Genomic DNA, 25416 nt, shown 5'->3' with positions numbered 1-25416 from the left:
ATTTATTAGGGGAAAATGACCTTTTAATTGGCACACAGACCGACAGGCGGACGAATCTCTACTGAATACGTTCCGTATTAGACTGATTACTAAGAGGAATCAGTTGCGACAAAGTAGGACGCGCGGTTAACGCTTGAATCCAAGGCCACCGTGACTTCTTTATATATATACATTTCTACTTATTAGACCACCCCGTGAGACTCCCCTAAAACTTCACAAATAAACTTCACTAGTATTGACTAGGAAGTGATGAGTGAGTGAGATGGGTGTTTTAAACTGCCGGGGAACTCGCTGTTTATTGCGCCGTGCGTGCACGTAATATGAGCCCAATCATGTTATAATTATTTTTTTCTACGCAGATATGCAATGTGTCAATTACGGGTTCTCGTCTACAATACTCTACTCCATACTCTAATAATTTCACGTTAAATAAAGCTGAATCGTTATTCATGTTACAGTGAATTCCATGAAGGCATGAATGTTTTTGATATGAATTATTTGTCAATGTTTAAATGACGGCCGAGAAAAAAACACGTAACGACCTCATGGCAGTAAATTGTCTAATTATTGGAGAAAACTTGTTGTGACACATGGTAAAGCGGGTTACAAAATGTCTATGAAATTCACTGTAGTCTCGTTCTCTATTCAAAAAACGATTCCCTGTGTGAGGTACCTACACTCACCCTCAGATTGAAAAATATTAAATAGACTAAATTAGTCACGGTCTTCACATTTAAACAAATTCCCAAAACGGCAATTCGAAACGTTTAAACTGTATTCCGAAAAATGCCCGTTTAATTGTGCCCTAAAACTAAGTATTTATTCCCACGCTCAATAATACAAAAGAGTAGTTGGCACAGGGACTTAAAATATAGATATTTGTGGAGCATGTTTAAATCGGTTTTTCATTATCCGCAATTTTGGTAAATTCAGGACGCATGTAAGTTGTTAGTATTCCATAATAATGATATATTTGCAATAAATACAAGGGTTTTATTGTGTGAAACACCATATACAATTTTGGAAACAATTATTCATAATAATTGAAGTTATCTACATTGCATTTTGGAAAATCCCTAACACTCAACAAAGTCTCCTAAAAGTGAAATTCAATGAAATATTTTGAAATAATGTTTTGCCATCTTTTAATAGGTGTGATTCTTGACAGTCCATCCGAAAAGGAAGACGACATAATTCTCCTAGCAACAGAACAAATCAACACAGACGCTATCATTCTACCCAACACGCTGCTTGTAACGTCATTAAAAATAATAAACAAAGATGACACTTTTGCCGCTGTCCAGAAAGGTAAGATATCTTAAATGCTTAACTGGAATAGTGGAGCTTCATTGGTTAGAGATAAGTTTCGAATGTTGCAGTAATTTCGAGGACGAATTCCGCCATCGTTAATGTATAAGGCCATCCTTTGATGCCAGGCAAAACAACACTCACAGATACGTGGGACACTAAGGTTATGTAATGTTGTTATCTGTAGAAATAACGAAATGGCAGCTCACCCCATATCATAAGTTTGTATTATTTTGATACTTTTCGTGTTCATAAATACTTGATATCGATGCCAGCCCCCTGATGCACTAACTCTAGCATGGTCTTGTTAGTGTTAAAACGCCAAACCGATATATATTCTTATTCCACACACGTACTAATATTCGATACCGTTCTAAGCGGTTATTAAAACGTGCACGTGCTGTGCAAATAATATATTTCCATTGAATGCATGGAATTTGGAAAATGGATTTGTGTCTATATATTCATTTAATCATTTTCATATGCAAATATTGACGTGACATTGAATGTGAATCTGGGGATTCAATTCATTTGGATATGCTCAATGGAACATCATTGGTAACCGAAGAAAAGAACATATGTATTCGATGATGGGGATTATCATATTGTGATCGTAATATTAGGAATTAATGCATGTCTATAATCCTGGTAGAATTTACACTGCCCATACAACAAAAAATGCAATACAAACCAAAATGGCTGCCAGTTATTAATGTTGAGTTAAATGTTGACACAAAATGACCCGTATTGAGTACCCGTTATACATAATTGAATCGAATCAATCTGGAAGTTGATGTTATTCAATTCATAGAAACAATACTGCGAACGGCGATTAAAATTCATCCATATATCCTGCCACCCACAGTTTGTAAAACACAGTAATGGGTTTTGATGGATGGGAATAGGTCAAGTACATACTTCCCGCAAGGTCACGTGAACTTTTATCCGGTCGGCTGCCTCACGCGCCCAAAGTAGAACTCGGTGCCACGCGCCCTTATCTTGAAATACGAATTTCTATTTTGAACTTGGGTGGATGACTTTGATGTAACAGCCACTCAATTAACTCCTGGAAGGGATGGAAACAGACACTCACGATATCATATGCCACGTTATATGAGTGTAAGTGATACTCTAAACACTCACCCGAAATGTTGTTTCCAATAACGTCTGTGGATAGTATATTTCACGTCAATACATGACAGATGCTATAATTGTACCGTAATGTGAAGTTGTATAATTACGTTTACTTTTGGCTAACGACCACATGAGGGAAAACATCCAGCAAGGTACATATCTCACACTAACTTTAAACCTTAATTGATTAAATCTCATTTTGTACATTCCTTGTGACTTTTTATTATAATCAATTCAATTTATTAAAACGTTAACTGTGTGATTAATACACCAGTTTAATCAAGTTTTAAGAACACGTCACCAGATGACAACCGACTTTATTCGTCATTATTGTTCAAAAAGGCAAAATATGAAATATGACAATTAAACTTTCCACTTTAAAAGTTGGTAATTTATTTCGCATTGAATTATTTAGAATATTTTACTATTGAAATATTTATTTTGTGTACTTTGAATTGGTAATTATTTTTACGAATGATGAACTTACATATTAAGTAGGAATAACATAACCATCCGTAGATCGTTAAACAAGAGTCGTGTAGAGGAAATACAAGTCCATGAACACAAAAACACAACCAAAATACAGACAATTAAAAAAACATGAATGATGAAAGAATGATACATATATGTTTTTTGACATCATGCATAATATTATTTATACATAATATGCCATGTCTACTTTTATTATTCGTGTACGCATCATTGGAACACATTGCGAACTTTAGACTATGAATAAATTACCATAACTTAGACATCGACCAAGTGATTGACAACACGAGTTAACAGCGAGTTAGAGATAGCGTCACAGCTGGTGATACTCTGCAGTAATAGTAGACATGTTATGCTGTCATTGGTCACAATTCCCCGCTGCAAGTTTCAACGTGTTGTTGAGAAGATAGAATTATCAAGTTATGAGCTTTGAAGTCAGGTGTGATCTTAGCTGCTAAGCGGTTAGTGTCAACAGATTGTTGATGGTGAAATTATATTGTTCTTGCCAAAATTGAAAAACAACCAGAGTATAAGTAGGCACATTCGCTGGACAACATTCACGAAACCCCTCTGTCCTGTGGTGATACCTATACTAATTTTGGATAAACTTATATTTGGATAAAAATATTTGCAATTTCCACATGGCTTCACAAACATCTCCCAAGAATGTTTGACATAAAAATAAAGCTGAGAAAGATGCTAGATTATATAATTATGTTAATCATATTGCAGGTGTATGTGCAAATCCAAATATAAATTGATTTGCTCTTCACTTGAAATAAACTGTATTGTGGTATGTGCATCTACAAGAGAGGGTTAATTTGTGCTCAGATAATATAAGATTCAACATCATTGTTCAGTAACAAACAAACATACCAAACCAAACCATTCACTGCCAAGTTAACTAGCTGCACACACATAACACAATGTTACAAACAGACCGAAAACTCACTAAACCAACCATTAACCTTCTGTACACATGCAGTAGTTAGCTATATGTTAACTGGTATTTTGTATTCAAACAATAACGATATAATATTCAGAACAGCGAAATGAGCATCGTGAGTATATCCTACTTTTTACAAATTCCAAAATGGCGAGTGGCAAAGCACTTTTTAAATCTCTTACAATCTATCCTTCAACATATACTATACAATTTATATGACAAACATTGCAAAGTATATACCTACATGTACAACAATTCCGATTATCTCAATGCAAATTTGAATTTTATGTTTCTGTAGCTATTAGAATGACAGACAGGAAGACATACAGACAGAAAGACACACACACACACACACACACACACACACACACACACACACACACACACACACACACACACACACAGATACAAACAGACACACAGACACACAGGCACGGTGGACGTTCATGAGTCCAAAAACATCCAAATGTTACAAGAGAAAAAAAAATCTCCTGGTAATGCCCAAAAGTAGGAATCTATACTTGGAATAATGACTTATCAGTGATCCATCAATAATTATGTATTCTGGGAGACTTCTGATAAAATGATGCCTCATAAATTATTCAAACTCTGGTCACCTGGGAATAAGTTCTTTCAATATAGATAGATCGTGTGGTTTGCTTTCCCACAGGATATTATGAGTTTAGACAATTGTCGACTCAGCAACGCCCTGCCCACCAAAGTGTCGTGTCTGTCTTATACAAACTGAAATGTTTGTGCTAGTCTTCTATAAATGGCAACATAATAATCACTGACAGTTGCATATTTTTTATTTAATTTTACACCTTGGTGAGTGCTCGTTACTTATTGCACTTTAGTATTCCTTTAGTGTCGTATTACTACGTTATATTGGCAAGTATTGCCCACGGTGAGAACCGCACTTTAAACCTTGATACACTGCTTCTTACGACATGAAAGTATTTCGTTTACAGTTGTATGTACTTACTGTGTGCAACTTTGTGACGTTTGCAACTTGTTATTGGAAAATGTATGTGTAGACATGCACTCAAACGTGCAAACGACGAAATTTTAACATAATTAGTTTATTTCTAAGCCTGCTACAAAATATAAGTTATTTTAAGTATATTGTCAATTGGTCGAAAATTGCGTATACGTGTGATATACTAGTCACTGTCGACGACTGAATGTCTCAACAAATCATTGCATTCCATCTGTAACGTTGGCATAAAACACATGAACACATTTATCTGCGAAATATCAAGTTTGTCACTCCAGCTTTAAATTTTAAACAGTTAGTCTGAAAATCATGTGTGCCAGCGTGACGTTCAATTTGAGTACGCTATCGTCATCTCGCGTAGAAAAAAAGGTATATCGGTGTAAACCAGGCCGGATGTTGAAATTTAAATAAATATTCTTAATATTATCATACTTTAGTGAGAAATGTCTGAAAAAATCGAAATTACAGGTACATATAAACATAAAACTTGGCCAATGGGCATCGCCACTGCAGGCAGACGCGATCCCCGTTACGATATAACAATTACGCATACACTAATTATGAAATATTGTCTTGAACTTCAATTTGCTGTCTAGAAGATTGAACGTGTAATCTATATTAAAGTGATCCATTATGTGGAATTGAATATCGATGATTTGTTTGTACTAACCCATCCCCTTTCAGGTTACTTAGATTATACAGGTAATAAATAACTATGTGTCACTAATTTCTAATAAGTAATGTATACAAAATCATTTGTGAATCGAGCACTGATTATTGTTTTCCTCGTGTATTAATATTAAAAAAAAGATTCACTCAATGCTTATTTTCTAATAAAAGTTTACTAATGAGTAATCATAAAGAGGTAGGTATTCGAGATGCCTCTTCGACAATTTGAAGAATTAAAAATGTATTTATTATTATTTTTTTTATCTATTTATGTATGTATGTATGTATGTTTGTTGATGTCTTTAGATTTTTATTGAGTAAAAAATGTAATAATATGCTTACCCCCAATTCTTATCGACGTTATACAAAGCCGTGACCATATGAACTAGAACTTAGTATATAAATTAGGTCATATTATTGGGTCACATTTATGCAACTACTAAAGTACATTTCAGCTTGTCATGTTATGTCCAGGTTGATACGTGCTGTTCATTTCAGTGTGAAAATTACAGCTGATGCTATGAATACGTACTCAAAACTGTATGCACGCATTTCAAGTGGGTAAAGGGGAAAATCTTAGCTGCATTTTATGTAGTCAAAGAGCACTTTTCATTCAGAGAAGAGGTTTTTACTCCACGAGTGATATTAACAATCCATCATGCTAGCTCGCATTATTCATTATGATATTTCAGTCATTCACATTTTTCTAACATTTGTTATAAAATTCCCATGGGGCTTGTGTTTAAACGGAACTGCGTGAAAGTGTGTGCCTATCTGAGTGGATGACGACAGCACAAAGTCATTCAAAAGTCTACGCAATAAACACGAATCAGTATTTAAATTTCATATTGGAGTATGTGGTTGATAGTATATCCAACAATTTGTTGTCACCTTTATTCAAAGAATAATACGCGATTTTACTGTAACTAAATATATTCGCACATACATACATGATACATTGCCAACTACATTACTAACATTATGCCATCTAGAATTTAAAATAGAATTGTTAAAAGCCTTGTATTAATCTGAAAATAATATCACACCATCGTCATCGTCAAGCATATAGTATAACACATCAGACAAGTCGTTTTCAGTAAAACTCATTTTAATTGCAGGTTTACGTCGCTCACTGTATATGTTTATTTTGAGTAGTCGTCTGGCCGAGTAGTCTTTACAAATGACTTAATAGCATACAACTAATTTAATAGTCTATCGGCAGTACATTCCTATTTTTACGTAATATTGGGTCTTCCTAACTTAAATATAATATATAGCTGACCATGGAATAAACTAATATCGTAATTTTAACCCTTTTTCATTTTGGATACAGCCATTTTATAATGGTGGAATACATGATTACCGTGTGCGAATAACGCTATGGAAGTTATTGAGTTCACATTGTGTGTGTGTTTACGCCTCGTATTGGCAAGTAGTTTTCTCAATATCTTTTGACCTACTTTCGTCATGTATTTCCAAACAAACATGTCCCCTGAACTATTTGTCCAATTCCATTTGAAGTTAAAAAAACTTCATAAGAAAAATATTTTCGATATTGAGTATTAAATTATGTAACAAATATCGATAAATTTAACACCCAGAAGTTTCTACGCTACTTTTTATTTTAAAAGTCATACACTAAATAAATTCATCATGTTCGAATGTTTCTCGTCACATTTAAAGTGAGATGTAAAGGTTTATCGTACATTACATATCGTTATGATTAAGAATGTTTAAATCATGTCCACTTTTATTACAACAATGTTTAGCACATTACAAAGGAAACTCTTACTAAATAAATAAATAGTCTTGTATAATGTTATATATATGCAATTAACAAAAATTAATAACCTAATATAAGTCATTAGAGGTAGTATTTACGTTGAGATCAGTAGAACAAATACATTATAAAGTCTGCTTCACATTGATTACACAGATACGTGAGAATAAACCAATATTAGTACAGCCTTTGTATTAATGAACAAGTGCATTAGGCTCATGTTACTCTGCATTTACTTCATTTACACACTGCAGAACAATGTTTGTTCTTTTCCTTAATTTCTTTAGCAATTACTAAACATTCTGTGGTTTCATTTAACTACAGTCTCTGTGATGCCAGTAACGCTAGTAAGCATTACAACTGATTTATTTTATCACTTCTTTACGTGTCATATAACTGACGTAAACTCTCATTAGAGTTGTCATTTGTATAAGCGTTTAAGATGACGTCACATCCGGCATAAACATTTTATATGACAAAACCTCAATCATAGTGAACTATGTCATCCTAATATATACTACTTGCTAATCGTTTATGTGTACAGTATGTGTTCATGTATGCCGTTAGGTCCTTCTCTTACTGATGTACTGTAGTCTATATGTCAGTTGTTTTCTTATTGTGGATTATTTGTCAGTCGTTTGTTTTGTGGTGGACGTGTCGACTATTTGTCAGAATGTTTGTTCGTGATATTGATTCGTATAGCTTGCGTGTATGTTCAATTGTTATTTCTACAACTGATATCAAATCTTGGTCTTAACCTTGAGGTCCATCTATCATCCCCAAACGTTGCCAGGACCAATCACAAACACGATAGACAATGATGTTCGGATTAGAAGATGTCTTCCCCCACGCTAACGAAAAAATCGTTTGTCTTCTACTGACTTCCTGTTCCGGTCTGTCTTTGGCAATGCTCCGAGGCTGATCATTCACCATCGTGTAACACATTAATTTCTGCACCACTGTACACATTGACCTATGTATGTAAAAGTACTATGTATATTGTTATTGTTAGATTCTCTTTGTACTATGTTTCGATACGACTATTGATTTTGCTTTAATGTTAGCGCGTATTATTTTTCTATTCCTAACCATGTCACGTGACATGAATCACTTAGTACGTGGGCGTAAGGGGCATTACTGGACTGACTGTATCACATGTTCTATGGTCCATATGGTCAGTGGTATAACACTGCGTTATTGTCGCTATATGTATGGTCCGTGGTATATCACTGCATTATTGTTGCTATATATATATGGTCCGTGGTATAACACTGCGTTATTGTCACTATATGTATGGTCCGTGGTATAACACTGCGTTATTGTTGCTATACGCATGGTCTGTGGTATAAATAACATTGCGTTATTGTTGCTATACGTATGGTCCGTGGTATAACACTGCGTTATTGTTGTTATATGTATGGTCCGTGGTATAACACTGCGTTATTGTCGCTATATATATGGTCCGTGGTGTAACACTGCGTTATTGTCGCTATACGTATGGTCCGTGGTATAACACTGCGTTATTGTTGCTATATATATGGTCTGTGGTATAACATTGCGTTATTGTCTCTATATGTATGGTCCGTGGTATAACACTGCGTTATTGTCGTTATATGTATGGTCTGTGGTGTAACACTGCGTTATTGTCGCTATACGTATGGTCCGTGGTATAACACTGCGTTATTGTTGCTATATGTATGGTCCGTGGTATAACACTGCGTTATTGTCGCTATACGTATGGTCCGTGGTATAACACTGCGTTATTGTTGCTATATATATGGTCCGCGGTATAACACTGCGTTATTGTAATCAGTCGAAAAAAATATACGTTATCATATGAGAGCTGTGATTTCCGCGGTGTTCCGCTATTTAAGTTGTGGCAATTTCTCGTGGTGGATTCGGTGAGGTCCTGTATACTTTAGAACGTTTCATGGCAAAAATCTCATCAATTCTATTAACAAATATGGTTATTCTTATTATTTGCACAATCAAACAGTTCAAAAATTTAATTTTACAGATTCAAATTTACCTAGTACTTCTGAAGAAATCAGAAATATTTAACGTGCACTAGAATTACGCGCACTGTGCTCTCCGCCGCTGTCACGTGTTTCGGCTGCTACTTTTCACACCCGTGTTCTTATTCGTGGTCATTTTCTTGATATTTTCGTGCCAACGAATTTGAAAATATGATACAAACTACATTCGCAGCTAATACCTGGATTATCTTGTGGTATTGCAAAAGACAATATTTACATTTTCAATCACTCAATGGTATTAATCGCAAATAACCGTAAGTGAAAATTAACAATACCTAAGAATATTTCAATTTAATTATAATATGTGGTGACAAATGTCGACAATACTGGAATAAACTGTTTCTCGCATTTTTTTTCTAAATAAATAAATAAATAAATAAATAAATAAATAAATAAATAAATAAATAAATAAATAAATAAATAAATAAATAAATAAATAAATAAATAAATAAATAAATAAATAAATAAATAAATAAATAAATAAATAAATAAATAAATAAATAAATAAATAAATAAATAAATAAATAAATAAATAAATAAATAAATAAATAAAATAAGTTCAATTTAAAAGCAAACCGAGACCGCTTACTACATGCTCGTTAAATACTAACCTAATCATTACAAATGAACACAACAGAAACTGAGCTGCCAAGCTATAGCGCCACTGATAGCATGTATGTGGTGTCGAGCAACACTCCTATTGAAAGCACAAAGTTCGATGGCCCTATCTTTTTCCTTCTGCAAATTATTCTTTTGTATTGTAATACACAATATGTAATTAAACGAATCGATTTTGTTGACTGGCTGAGAACCCACGACCCCACTATATGTGTCTACTTTATAGCTATGGCCATATGCATTCTCCAGTCCGTTACAAAAATTGCAACTGTATTTTATTCATTTATTTATTTTATTCACATTCCCGTGATCTCTGCAGCCTGCTACTCCTGTGCTAAGTTAACTCTCCTTCTATCAGATGTGCACATATTGTGGTCAATGACCCCCAGTACTGAATTCTACTTATGGGTCATAAATTACATTTGACAGCTAGATCGTGCCCAAATCCCCGTGAACGTTACAGTGTGCATGGTGGGCTATGGACACTTAAAGTGACCCGAGTATACAGTACACCTAATAGTACCGACGCGATAGTACAAAGAAACTGTTTGGTGATCCCCAACAAACATTACACTTCTACACGTAATCCAACCTTATTATGACTATTTCTGTTTACTTTGAACTATTGTTGTTTACGGTGGACTGCACGTGGTTTGAATCGGATACATTCCTGTCTACCAAAATTCAAATATGATATGTGTGTATTTTGTCAGTTTAGCACACTGCTATAGTCAATGAGATTAAAATTTGAGATTATCGGTGACGTACACTCTTCTGTGCACGCCCTGGTGTTGACAGCAAACTAGACAACTCGTTTGATATATGAGAAAACACTTTTTTTTTTCAAAAGAGTCCAGTCTGCGGTATGTACTCGACATTATGTCGTCGCCCGCAAATACCTATTTGAAACACTGCGAGTCAATGCTTGGTGAATAGTCAGTTCATATCTTTTGCGAGAAAGAAAAGTGATTAAAACGTTATTCGATTGACAATGGCAAATTAGTGAACTGCGTGAGATGAGCGACATTATTTTCGTATTCATATTGGCAATATTCAACTTTTTGTGTTTCGTTTCATCATGTGGTGAGATTTGGACGTTTGTCATGAACCCGTGCCCACTTTAGTTGTGAACCTCTTGTGTTTACGTCACAGTAAAATCAATATGTGTTTGTGTGAGTGAAAAAACAGAAAATAATAGCCTAAAGCAGATTCTAGATCAATGCTTTTGTTTTCATACTGTGGTTAAGATTAACAATTTTCGTTGTGTTTTATTCTGTCGTTGAGTTCTGTTTATACGGCGAATGAATCAATAATCAATCGAGTTTGCCTTCAGCAGCGGTAAACATGCTTTCATTTGTCAGCATTTACGATGCCCACCCATTCAGCCGATGTGAGCAGTGCCATAGTTTAATACCATACAAGCTTGAACGATCAATATTAATATATTGTGTATTGCTTTATGTTGGAATATTGGGAATCGTAAAATTTTATATTTGCATAACGTTCAACTCTAGAAACGAGTAAATGTCTGACATAATTTCTCGGATTTTACATGCCGTTGTGGGATTTTCAACTTAGAACATCCCATTATTTTACTATGACAGTCACACGTAGTCAGTGTTGTATCACAATGACCAAAGTATTCATTGTTGTACCATGTCGGCCGTATAAACTGCTAACATTTTACAAAACAATGTTAGTATAATATATACATATACTTTAAAATACTTAATTTTAGCTAGAATTAATTTTCGCTGAAAAGACGTTTTGTGTATTTTGCATGGAATTTGTTTGTATTCGCTTAATTTTATTTACATTGAATAAATGTACTAAAAGTAGTACACTTCTACTAAAATACATTGAATAAATTGTCCTATATCATTTTCACTTATTGTCATATCAAAGGACTGGAACACGATATAGCAGACATATACATATATCTCTTAAAGTCTTATTTATACCACAAATGACTCTATTCAGTCACAATTACGTTTCTCCTTGTCTTGTAAATTTGTGTACACTTATTACATCTCATATTAAATTGATCTGTAATGATACGGTATTTTATTATTATTTATCATCATTACATATATATTATTTAAGACAGTCCGTAAAAAACGGAATTATTTACTTTGCAAAAGTTATGAGATCTTTAAATACCAGTCTTATTTGTAAGAGATGAAGAACATCAGTTTCCTGATAGCAAACATTTTACAATTTTACAAATCATTTGACCTGGAAATATCGTACTTTTCTGACACATGCCCTTCGAATACTTGCGTATGATGACAATCGACGGCGACCCTCTGTTTGTCCGGCGCCGCAAATCAAATTTCAAGGAGGAATATGCCCGCGGGATTAGTTGATTGATCGACTAGTATTTATGCCTCAACTTTAATAGCAAGGCGTGGAATTGGAATGTTCAATTTGGAGTAGCAGTGTTATAGGGTACCTGTCGATTTCCAGCTCAAGGCCACTTCCACTTTAAACGACGTGAGTCAACACTTCCACCAGGTTGATCGTGTTATAATTGTGCTAGTTCCGCCTTTGCCACCACAAAACCTATCTCTTTAAATATGCTTCAATGTAGGCCATATATCGTAGTGTGCTGGTGTGCTGTTGGTTTAATTAATGGCATCTCGCCTCGACCTCCTGTAAGTTGATAAATTGTCGTGTGACGATCTCGACGTAAGGCGAGCCTGTTTCGTATTTCAGTACCTTTCATGAAAAAATACTGTTACTAAAGCAAATGCAGTAGCTCTATATGATCAACATTTTAATTGACAATGTATCAAAACATCATCGCACAAATAACGCCGATTGCGTCGATTCACAACGATTAGCAACCTTAGAACGTAAATAATTTTCGGGCAGTTCAAATTATCTTACTGTTTTTTAATATTAATAATATTGACGTTTTGGGGGAAATAAATGAAAAATTTGAAACCCATTGTTTACTTGTTTGTCTGTTTAAAAACTCCTTTCTTCTTTTAATATAAAATAAATGCTGACAGGATTAAATTGATATGTAAGGTCCAATAACCGCAAATCAAAAAAGGATGGGCTTAGAAACTGCTACTGTGTGCAGTGGGGATGTTGACAACCCGAATGAGTAGAGTCAATGAGGCTAGGTGATTGGAGGTATGTGTGCCGTGGGGATGTTGATAACTCGAATGAGTAGAGTCAATGAGGCTAGATGATTGGAGGTATGTGTGCCGTGGGGGTATTGACAACTCGAATGAGTAGAGTCAATGAGGCTAGGTAATTGGAGGTATGTGTGCCGTGGGGATGTTGACAACCCGAATGAGTAGAATCAATGAGGCTAGGTGATTGGATGTATGTGTGCCGTGGGGATGTTGATAACTCGAATGAGTAGAGTCAATGAGGCTAGATGATTGGAGGTATGTGTGCCGTGGGGGTGTTGACAACTCTTTTGAGTAGAGTAAATGAGGCTAGGTGATTGGAGGTCTGTCTGCCGTGGGGATGTTGACAACTCGAATGAGTAGAGTAAATGAGGCTAGATGATTGGAGGTATGTGTGCCGTGGGGATGTTGACAACTCGAATGAGTAGATTAAATGAGGCTAGGTGATTGGATGTATGTGTGCCGTGGGGATGTTGATAACTCGAATGAGTAGAGTCAATGAGACTGGGTGATTGGAGGTCTGTGTGCCGTGGGGATATTGACAACTCGAATGAGTAGAGTCAATGAGGCTAGATGATTGGAGGTATGTGTGCCGTGGGGATATTGACAACTCGAATGAGTAGATTAAATGAGGCTAGGTGATTGGAGGTATGTGTGCCGTGGGGATGTTGACAACTCAAATGAGTATAGTAAATGAGGCTAGGTGATTGGAGGTATGTGTGCCGTGGGGGTGTTGACAACTCGAATGAGTAGAGTAAATGAGGCTAGATGATTGGAGGTCTGTGTGTCGTGGGGATGTTGACAACTCGAATGAGTAGAGTCAGTGAGGCTAGGTGATTGGAGGTCTGTCTGCCGTGGGGATGTTGACAACTCGAATGAGTAGAGTCAATGAGGCTAGATGATTGGAGGTATGTGTGCCGTGGGGATGTTGACAACTCGAATGAGTAGAGTCAATGAGGCTAGGTGATTGGAGGTATGTGTGCCGTGGGGGTGTTGACAACTCGAATGAGTATAGTAAATGAGGCTAGGTGATTGGAGGTATGTGTGCCGTGGGGGTGTTGACAACTCAAATGAGTAGAGTAAATGAGGCTAGATGATTGGAGGTCTGTGTGCCGTGGGGATGTTGACAACCCGAATGAGTAGAGTCAATGAGGCTAGGTGATTGGAGGTATGTGTGCCGTGGGGATGTTGATAACTCGAATGAGTAGAGTCAATGAGGCTAGATGATTGGAGGTATGTGTGCCGTGGGGGTATTGACAACTCGAATGAGTAGAGTCAATGAGGCTAGGTAATTGGAGGTATGTGTGCCGTGGGGATGTTGACAACCCGAATGAGTAGAGTCAATGAGGCTAGGTGATTGGATGTATGTGTGCCGTGGGGATGTTGATAACTCGAATGAGTAGAGTCAATGAGGCTGGGTGATTGGAGGTATGTGTGCCGTGGGGATATTGACAACTCGAATGAGTAGAGTCAATGAGGCTAGGTAATTGGAGGTCTGTCTGCCGTGGGGATGTTGACAACCCGAATGAGTAGAGTCAATGAGGCTAGATGATTGGAGGTATGTGTGCCGTGGGGGTGTTGACAACTCTTTTGAGTAGAGTAAATGAGGCTAGGTGATTGGAGGTCTGTCTGCCGTGGGGATGTTGACAACTCGAATGAGTAGAGTAAATGAGGCTAGATGATTGGAGGTATGTGTGCCGTGGGGATGTTGACAACTCGAATGAGTAGATTAAATGAGGCTAGGTGATTGGATGTATGTGTGCCGTGGGGATGTTGATAACTCGAATGAGTAGAGTCAATGAGGCTGGGTGATTGGAGGTCTGTGTGCCGTGGCGATATTGACAACTCGAATGAGTAGAGTCAATGAGGCTAGATGATTGGAGGTATGTGTGCCGTGGGGATATTGACAACTCGAATGAGTAGAGTCAATGAGGCTAGGTAATTGGAGGTATGTGTGCCGTGGGGATGTTGACAACTCAAATGAGTATAGTAAATGAGGCTAGGTGATTGGAGGTATGTGTGCCGTGGGGGTGTTGACAACTCGAATGAGTAGAGTAAATGAGGCTAGATGATTGGAGGTCTGTCTGCCGTGGGGATGTTGACAACTCGAATGAGTAGAGTCAATGAGGCTAGATGATTGGAGGTCTGTCTGCCGTGGGGATGTTGACAACTCGAATGAGTAGAGTCAATGAGGCTAGGTGATTGGAGGTATGTGTGCCGTGGGGGTGTTGACAACTCGAATGAGTAGAGTAAATGAGGCTAGATGATTGGAGGTCTGTCTGCCGTGGGGATGTTGACAACTCGAATGAGTAGAGTCAATGAGGCTGGGTGATTGGAGGTATGTGTGCCGTGGGGATGTTGACAACTCGAATGAGTAGAGTAAATGAGGCTAGATGATTGGAGGTCTGTCTGCCGTGGGGATGTTGACAACTCGAATGAGTAGAGTCAATGAGGCTAGGTGATTGGAGGTCTGTCTGCCGTGGGGATGTTGACAACTCGAATGAGTAGAGTCAATGAGGCTAGATGATTGGAGGTCTGTGTGCCGTGGGGATGTTGACAACCCGAATGAGTAGAGTCAATGAGGCTAGGTGATTGGAGGTATGTGTGCCGTGGGGATGTTGATAACTCGAATGAGTAGAGTCAATGAGGCTAGATGATTGGAGGTATGTGTGCCGTGGGGGTATTGACAACTCGAATGAGTAGAGTCAATGAGGCTAGGTAATTGGAGGTATGTGTGCCGTGGGGATGTTGACAACCCGAATGAGTAGAGTCAATGAGGCTAGGTGATTGGATGTATGTGTGCCGTGGGGATGTTGATAACTCGAATGAGTAGAGTCAATGAGGCTGGGTGATTGGAGGTATGTGTGCCGTGGGGATATTGACAACTCGAATGAGTAGAGTCAATGAGGCTAGGTAATTGGAGGTCTGTCTGCCGTGGGGATGTTGACAACCCGAATGAGTAGAGTCAATGAGGCTAGATGATTGGAGGTATGTGTGCCGTGGGGGTGTTGACAACTCTTTTGAGTAGAGTAAATGAGGCTAGGTGATTGGAGGTCTGTCTGCCGTGGGGATGTTGACAACTCGAATGAGTAGAGTAAATGAGGCTAGATGATTGGAGGTATGTGTGCCGTGGGGATGTTGACAACTCGAATGAGTAGATTAAATGAGGCTAGGTGATTGGATGTATGTGTGCCGTGGGGATGTTGATAACTCGAATGAGTAGAGTCAATGAGGCTGGGTGATTGGAGGTCTGTGTGCCGTGGGGATGTTGATAACTCGAATGAGTAGAGTCAATGAGGCTAGATGATTGGAGGTATGTGTGCCGTGGGGGTATTGACAACTCGAATGAGTAGAGTCAATGAGGCTAGGTAATTGGAGGTATGTGTGCCGTGGGGATGTTGACAACCCGAATGAGTAGAGTCAATGAGGCTAGGTGATTGGATGTATGTGTGCCGTGGGGATGTTGATAACTCGAATGAGTAGAGTCAATGAGGCTGGGTGATTGGAGGTATGTGTGCCGTGGGGATATTGACAACTCGAATGAGTAGAGTCAATGAGGCTAGGTAATTGGAGGTCTGTCTGCCGTGGGGATGTTGACAACCCGAATGAGTAGAGTCAATGAGGCTAGATGATTGGAGGTATGTGTGCCGTGGGGGTGTTGACAACTCTTTTGAGTAGAGTAAATGAGGCTAGGTGATTGGAGGTCTGTCTGCCGTGGGGATGTTGACAACTCGAATGAGTAGAGTCAATGAGGCTGGGTGATTGGAGGTATGTGTGCCGTGGGGATATTGACAACTCGAATGAGTAGAGTCAATGAGGCTAGGTAATTGGAGGTCTGTCTGCCGTGGGGATGTTGACAACCCGAATGAGTAGAGTCAATGAGGCTAGGTGATTGGAGGTATGTGTGCCGTGGGGATGTTGATAACTCGAATGAGTAGAGTCAATGAGGCTAGATGATTGGAGGTATGTGTGCCGTGGGGGTATTGACAACTCGAATGAGTAGAGTCAATGAGGCTAGGTAATTGGAGGTATGTGTGCCGTGGGGATGTTGACAACCCGAATGAGTAGAGTCAATGAGGCTAGGTGATTGGATGTATGTGTGCCGTGGGGATGTTGATAACTCGAATGAGTAGAGTCAATGAGGCTGGGTGATTGGAGGTATGTGTGCCGTGGGGATATTGACAACTCGAATGAGTAGAGTCAATGAGGCTAGGTAATTGGAGGTCTGTCTGCCGTGGGGATGTTGACAACCCGAATGAGTAGAGTCAATGAGGCTAGATGATTGGAGGTATGTGTGCCGTGGGGGTGTTGACAACTCTTTTGAGTAGAGTAAATGAGGCTAGGTGATTGGAGGTCTGTCTGCCGTGGGGATGTTGACAACTCGAATGAGTAGAGTAAATGAGGCTAGATGATTGGAGGTATGTGTGCCGTGGGGATGTTGACAACTCGAATGAGTAGATTAAATGAGGCTAGGTGATTGGATGTATGTGTGCCGTGGGGATGTTGATAACTCGAATGAGTAGAGTCAATGAGGCTGGGTGATTGGAGGTCTGTGTGCCGTGGGGATATTGACAACTCGAATGAGTAGAGTCAATGAGGCTAGATGATTGGAGGTATGTGTGCCGTGGGGATATTGACAACTCGAATGAGTAGAGTCAATGAGGCTAGGTAATTGGAGGTATGTGTGCCGTGGGGGTGTTGACAACTCTTTTGAGTAGAGTAAATGAGGCTAGGTGATTGGAGGTCTGTCTGCCGTGGGGATGTTGACAACTCGAATGAGTAGAGTAAATGAGGCTAGATGATTGGAGGTATGTGTGCCGTGGGGATGTTGACAACTCGAATGAGTAGATTAAATGAGGCTAGGTGATTGGATGTATGTGTGCCGTGGGGATGTTGATAACTCGAATGAGTAGAGTCAATGAGGCTGGGTGATTGGAGGTCTGTGTGCCGTGGGGATATTGACAACTCGAATGAGTAGAGTCAATGAGGCTAGATGATTGGAGGTATGTGTGCCGTGGGGATATTGACAACTCGAATGAGTAGAGTCAATGAGGCTAGGTAATTGGAGGTATGTGTGCCGTGGGGATGTTGAAAACTCAAATGAGTATAGTAAATGAGGCTAGGTGATTGGAGGTATGTGTGCCGTGGGGGTGTTGACAACTCGAATGAGTAGAGTAAATGAGGCTAGATGATTAGAGGTCTGTGTGTCGTGGGGATGTTGACAACTCGAATGAGTAGAGTCAATGAGGCTAGGTGATTGGAGGTCTGTCTGCCGTGGGGATGTTGACAACTCGAATGAGTAGAGTCAATGAGGCTAGATGATTGGAGGTCTGTGTGCCGTGGGGATGTTGACAACCCGAATGAGTAGAGTCAATGAGGCTAGGTGATTGGAGGTATGTGTGCCGTGGGGATGTTGATAACTCGAATGAGTAGAGTCAATGAGGCTAGATGATTGGAGGTATGTGTGCCGTGGGGGTATTGACAACTCGAATGAGTAGAGTCAATGAGGCTAGGTAATTGGAGGTATGTGTGCCGTGGGGATGTTGACAACCCGAATGAGTAGAGTCAATGAGGCTAGGTGATTGGATGTATGTGTGCCGTGGGGATGTTGATAACTCGAATGAGTAGAGTCAATGAGGCTGGGTGATTGGAGGTATGTGTGCCGTGGGGATATTGACAACTCGAATGAGTAGAGTCAATGAGGCTAGGTAATTGGAGGTCTGTCTGCCGTGGGGATGTTGACAACCCGAATGAGTAGAGTCAATGAGGCTAGATGATTGGAGGTATGTGTGCCGTGGGGGTGTTGACAACTCTTTTGAGTAGAGTAAATGAGGCTAGGTGATTGGAGGTCTGTCTGCCGTGGGGATGTTGACAACTCGAATGAGTAGAGTAAATGAGGCTAGATGATTGGAGGTATGTGTGCCGTGGGGATGTTGACAACTCGAATGAGTAGATTAAATGAGGCTAGGTGATTGGATGTATGTGTGCCGTGGGGATGTTGATAACTCGAATGAGTAGAGTCAATGAGGCTGGGTGATTGGAGGTCTGTGTGCCGTGGGGATGTTGATAACTCGAATGAGTAGAGTCAATGAGGCTAGATGATTGGAGGTATGTGTGCCGTGGGGGTATTGACAACTCGAATGAGTAGAGTCAATGAGGCTAGGTAATTGGAGGTATGTGTGCTGTGGGGATGTTGACAACCCGAATGAGTAGAGTCAATGAGGCTAGGTGATTGGATGTATGTGTGCCGTGGGGATGTTGATAACTCGAATGAGTAGAGTCAATGAGGCTGGGTGATTGGAGGTATGTGTGCCGTGGGGATGTTGACAACTCGAATGAGTAGAGTCAATGAGGCTGGGTGATTGGATGTATGTGTGCCGTGGGGATATTGACAACTCGAATGAGTAGAGTCAATGAGGCTAGGTAATTGGAGGTCTGTCTGCCGTGGGGATGTTGACAACCCGAATGAGTAGAGTCAATGAGGCTAGATGATTGGAGGTATGTGTGCCGTGGGGGTGTTGACAACTCTTTTGAGTAGAGTAATTGAGGCTAGGTGATTGGAGGTTTGTCTGCCGTGGGGATGTTGACAACTCGAATGAGTAGAGTCAATGAGGCTGGGTGATTGGAGGTATGTGTGCCGTGGGGATATTGACAACTCGAATGAGTAGAGTCAATGAGGCTAGGTAATTGGAGGTCTGTCTGCCGTGGGGATGTTGACAACCCGAATGAGTAGAGTCAATGAGGCTAGGTGATTGGAGGTATGTGTGCCGTGGGGATGTTGATAACTCGAATGAGTAGAGTCAATGAGGCTAGATGATTGGAGGTATGTGTGCCGTGGGGGTATTGACAACTCGAATGAGTAGAGTCAATGAGGCTAGGTAATTGGAGGTATGTGTGCCGTGGGGATGTTGACAACCCGAATGAGTAGAGTCAATGAGGCTAGGTGATTGGATGTATGTGTGCCGTGGGGATGTTGATAACTCGAATGAGTAGAGTCAATGAGGCTGGGTGATTGGAGGTATGTGTGCCATGGGGATATTGACAACTCGAATGAGTAGAGTCAATGAGGCTAGGTAATTGGAGGTCTGTCTGCCGTGGGGATGTTGACAACCCGAATGAGTAGAGTCAATGAGGCTAGATGATTGGAGGTATGTGTGCCGTGGGGGTGTTGACAACTCTTTTGAGTAGAGTAAATGAGGCTAGGTGATTGGAGGTCTGTCTGCCGTGGGGATGTTGACAACTCGAATGAGTAGAGTAAATGAGGCTAGATGATTGGAGGTATGTGTGCCGTGGGGATGTTGACAACTCGAATGAGTAGATTAAATGAGGCTAGGTGATTGGATGTATGTGTGCCGTGGGGATGTTGATAACTCGAATGAGTAGAGTCAATGAGGCTGGGTGATTGGAGGTCTGTGTGCCGTGGGGATATTGACAACTCGAATGAGTAGAGTCAATGAGGCTAGATGATTGGAGGTATGTGTGCCGTGGGGATATTGACAACTCGAATGAGTAGAGTCAATGAGGCTAGGTAATTGGAGGTATGTGTGCCGTGGGGGTGTTGACAACTCTTTTGAGTAGAGTAAATGAGGCTAGGTGATTGGAGGTCTGTCTGCCGTGGGGATGTTGACAACTCGAATGAGTAGAGTAAATGAGGCTAGATGATTGGAGGTATGTGTGCCGTGGGGATGTTGACAACTCGAATGAGTAGATTAAATGAGGCTAGGTGATTGGATGTATGTGTGCCGTGGGGATGTTGATAACTCGAATGAGTAGAGTCAATGAGGCTGGGTGATTGGAGGTCTGTGTGCCGTGGGGATATTGACAACTCGAATGAGTAGAGTCAATGAGGCTAGATGATTGGAGGTATGTGTGCCGTGGGGATATTGACAACTCGAATGAGTAGAGTCAATAAGGCTAGGTAATTGGAGGTATGTGTGCCGTGGGGATGTTGACAACTCAAATGAGTATCGTAAATGAGGCTAGGTGATTGGAGGTATGTGTGCCGTGGGGGTGTTGACAACTCGAATGAGTAGAGTAAATGAGGCTAGATGATTAGAGGTCTGTGTGTCGTGGGGATGTTGACAACTCGAATGAGTAGAGTCAATGAGGCTAGGTGATTGGAGGTCTGTCTGCCGTGGGGATGTTGATAACTCGAATGAGTAGAGTCAATGAGGCTAGATGATTGGAGGTATGTGTGCCGTGGGGGTATTGACAACTCGAATGAGTAGAGTCAATGAGGCTAGGTAATTGGAGGTATGTGTGCCGTGGGGATGTTGACAACCCGAATGAGTAGAGTCAATGAGGCTAGGTGATTGGATGTATGTGTGCCGTGGGGATGTTGATAACTCGAATGAGTAGAGTCAATGAGGCTGGGTGATTGGAGGTATGTGTGCCATGGGGATATTGACAACTCGAATGAGTAGAGTCAATGAGGCTAGGTAATTGGAGGTCTGTCTGCCATGGGGATGTTGACAACCCGAATGAGTAGAGTCAATGAGGCTAGATGATTGGAGGTATGTGTGCCGTGGGGGTGTTGACACCTCTTTTGAGTAGAGTAAATGAGGCTAGGTGATTGGAGGTCTGTCTGCCGTGGGGATGTTGACAACTCGAATGAGTAGAGTAAATGAGGCTAGATGATTGGAGGTATGTGTGCCGTGGGGATGTTGACAACTCGAATGAGTAGATTAAATGAGGCTAGGTGATTGGATGTATGTGTGCCGTGGGGATGTTGATAACTCGAATGAGTAGAGTCAATGAGGCTGGGTGATTGGAGGTCTGTGTGCCGTGGGGATGTTGATAACTCGAATGAGTAGAGTCAATGAGGCTAGATGATTGGAGGTATGTGTGCCGTGGGGGTATTGACAACTCGAATGAGTAGAGTCAATGAGGCTAGGTAATTGGAGGTATGTGTGCCGTGGGGATGTTGACAACCCGAATGAGTAGAGTCAATGAGGCTAGGTGATTGGATGTATGTGTGCCGTGGGGATGTTGATAACTCGAATGAGTAGAGTCAATGAGGCTGGGTGATTGGAGGTATGTGTGCCGTGGGGATATTGACAATACGAATGAGTAGAGTCAATGAGGCTAGGTAATTGGAGGTCTGTCTGCCGTGGGGATGTTGACAACCCGAATGAGTAGAGTCAATGAGGCTAGATGATTGGAGGTATGTGTGCCGTGGGGGTGTTGACAACTCTTTTGAATAGAGTAAATGAGGCTAGGTGATTGGAGGTCTGTCTGCCGTGGGGATGTTGACAACTCGAATGAGTAGAGTAAATGAGGCTAGATGATTGGAGGTATGTGTGCCGTGGGGATGTTGACAACTCGAATGAGTAGATTAAATGAGGCTAGGTGATTGGATGTATGTGTGCCGTGGGGATGTTGATAACTCGAATGAGTAGAGTCAATGAGGCTGGGTGATTGGAGGTCTGTGTGCCGTGGGGATATTGACAACTCGAATGAGTAGAGTCAATGAGGCTAGACGATTGGAGGTATGTGTGCCGTGGGGATATTGACAACTCGAATGAGTAGAGTCAATGAGGCTAGGTAATTGGAGGTATGTGTGCCGTGGGGATGTTGACAACTCAAATGAGTATAGTAAATGAGGCTAGGTGATTGGAGGTATGTGTGCCGTGGGGGTGTTGACAACTCGAATGAGTAGAGTAAATGAGGCTAGATGATTGGAGGTCTGTGTGTCGTGGGGATGTTGACAACTCGAATGAGTAGAGTCAATGAGGCTAGGTGATTGGAGGTCTGTCTGCCGTGGGGATGTTGACAACTCGAATGAGTAGAGTCAATGAGGCTAGATGATTGGAGGTCTGTGTGCCGTGGGGATGTTGACAACCCGAATGAGTAGAGTCAATGAGGCTAGGTGATTGGAGGTATGTGTGCCATGGGGATGTTGATAACTCGAATGAGTAGAGTCAATGACGCTAGATGATTGGAGGTATGTGTGCCGTGGGGGTATTGAAAACTCGAATGAGTAGAGTCAATGAGGCTAGGTAATTGGAGGTATGTGTGCCGTGGGGATGTTGACAACCCGAATGAGTAGAGTCAATGAGGCTAGGTGATTGGATGTATGTGTGCCGTGGGGATGTTGATAACCCGAATGAGTAGAGTCAATGAGGCTGGGTGATTGGAGGTATGTGTGCCGTGGGGATATTGACAACTCGAATGAGTAGAGTCAAAGAGGCTAGGTAATTGGAGGTCTGTCTGCCGTGGGGATGTTGACAACCCGAATGAGTAGAGTCAATGAGGCTAGATGATTGGAGGTATGTGTGCCGTGGGGGTGTTGACAACTCTTTTGAGTAGAGTAAATGAGGCTAGGTGATTGGAGGTCTGTCTGCCGTGGGGATGTTGACAACTCGAATGAGTAGAGTAAATGAGGCTAGATGATTGGAGGTATGTGTGCCGTGGGGATGTTGACAACTCGAATGAGTAGATTAAATGAGGCTAGGTGATTGGATGTATGTGTGCCGTGGGGATGTTGATAACTCGAATGAGTAGAGTCAATGAGGCTGGGTGATTGGAGGTCTGTGTGCCGTGGGGATGTTGATAACTCGAATGAGTAGAGTCAATGAGGCTAGATGATTGGAGGTATGTGTGCCGTGGGGGTATTGACAACTCGAATGAGTAGAGTCAATGAGGCTAGGTAATTGGAGGTATGTGTGCCGTGGGGATGTTGACAACCCGAATGAGTAGAGTCAATGAGGCTAGGTGATTGGATGTATGTGTGCCGTGGGGATGTTGATAACTCGAATGAGTAGAGTCAATGAGGCTGGGTGATTGGAGGTATGTGTGCCATGGGGATATTGACAACTCGAATGAGTAGAGTCAATGAGGCTAGGTAATTGGAGGTCTGTCTGCCGTGGGGATGTTGACAACCCGAATGAGTAGAGTCAATGAGGCTAGATGATTGGAGGTATGTGTGCCGTGGGGGTGTTGACAACTCTTTTGAGTAGAGTAAATGAGGCTAGGTGATTGGAGGTCTGTCTGCCGTGGGGATGTTGACAACTCGAATGAGTAGAGTAAATGAGGCTAGATGATTGGAGGTATGTGTGCCGTGGGGATGTTGACAACTCGAATGAGTAGATTAAATGAGGCTAGGTGATTGGATGTATGTGTGCCGTGGGGATGTTGATAACTCGAATGAGTAGAGTCAATGAGGCTGGGTGATTGGAGGTCTGTGTGCCGTGGGGATATTGACAACTCGAATGAGTAGAGTCAATGAGGCTAGATGATTGGAGGTATGTGTGCCGTGGGGATATTGACAACTCGAATGAGTAGAGTCAATGAGGCTAGGTAATTGGAGGTATGTGTGCCGTGGGGATGTTGACAACTCAAATGAGTATAGTAAATGAGGCTAGGTGATTGGAGGTATGTGTGCACGTGGGGGTGTTGACAACTCGAATGAGTAGAGTAAATGAGGCTAGATGATTGGAGGTCTGTGTGTCGTGGGGATGTTGACAACTCGAATGAGTAGAGTCAATGAGGCTAGGTGATTGGAGGTCTGTCTGCCGTGGGGATGTTGACAACTCGAATGAGTAGAGTCAATGAGGCTAGGTGATTGGAGGTATGTGTGCCGTGGGGGTGTTGACAACTCGAATGAGTATAGTAAATGAGGCTAGGTGATTGGAGGTATGTGTGCCGTGGGGGTGTTGACAACTCGAATGAGTAGAGTAAATGAGGCTAGATGATTGGAGGTCTGTGTGCCGTGGGGATGTTGACAACCCGAATGAGTAGAGTCAATGAGGCTAGGTGATTGGAGGTATGTGTGCCATGGGGATGTTGATAACTCGAATGAGTAGAGTCAATGAGGCTAGATGATTGGAGGTATGTGTGCCGTGGGGGTATTGACAACTCGAATGAGTAGAGTCAATGAGGCTAGGTAATTGGAGGTATGTGTGCCGTGGGGATGTTGACAACCCGAATGAGTAGAGTCAATGAGGCTAGGTGATTGGATGTATGTGTGCCGTGGGGATGTTGATAACTCGAATGAGTAGAGTCAATGAGGCTGGGTGATTGGAGGTATGTGTGCCGTGGGGATATTGACAACTCGAATGAGTAGAGTCAATGAGGCTAGGTAATTGGAGGTCTGTCTGCCGTGGGGATGTTGACAACCCGAATGAGTAGAGTCAATGAGGCTAGATGATTGGAGGTATGTGTGCCGTGGGGGTGTTGACAACTCTTTTGAGTAGAGTAAATGAGGCTAGGTGATTGGAGGTCTGTCTGCCGTGGGGATGTTGACAACTCGAATGAGTAGAGTAAATGAGGCTAGATGATTGGAGGTATGTGTGCCG

The 25416-nt window shown here is 40.9% G+C and overlaps 1 protein-coding gene across 8 annotated transcripts in view; it reads left to right on the top strand.

The window, feature by feature from the left end:
• Window positions 1–25416, top strand: part of LOC100366333 (glutamate receptor ionotropic, kainate 2-like) — a 67882-nt gene that overhangs the window by 5782 nt on the left and 36684 nt on the right. For all 8 annotated transcript variants that reach the window (XR_014926642.1, XR_014926641.1, XM_085491390.1 and 5 more), the window contains exon 2: window positions 1153–1308. Coding sequence is in view for 6 of the 8 variants with exons in the window: in XM_085491390.1 (XP_085347516.1) it covers window positions 1153–1308 (156 nt within the window). In the remaining 2 variants the exon portion in view is untranslated. The remainder of the gene's footprint in view (window positions 1–1152; window positions 1309–25416) is intronic.

This window comes from Saccoglossus kowalevskii, chromosome 16, assembly GCF_978046115.1.
Source record: "Saccoglossus kowalevskii chromosome 16, keSacKowa6.1, whole genome shotgun sequence".
Lineage (NCBI taxonomy): Eukaryota > Metazoa > Hemichordata > Enteropneusta > Harrimaniidae > Saccoglossus > Saccoglossus kowalevskii.
The sequence above is the reverse complement of the archived record's forward strand: the minus strand, read 5'-3'. Positions and strand labels throughout refer to the sequence as shown.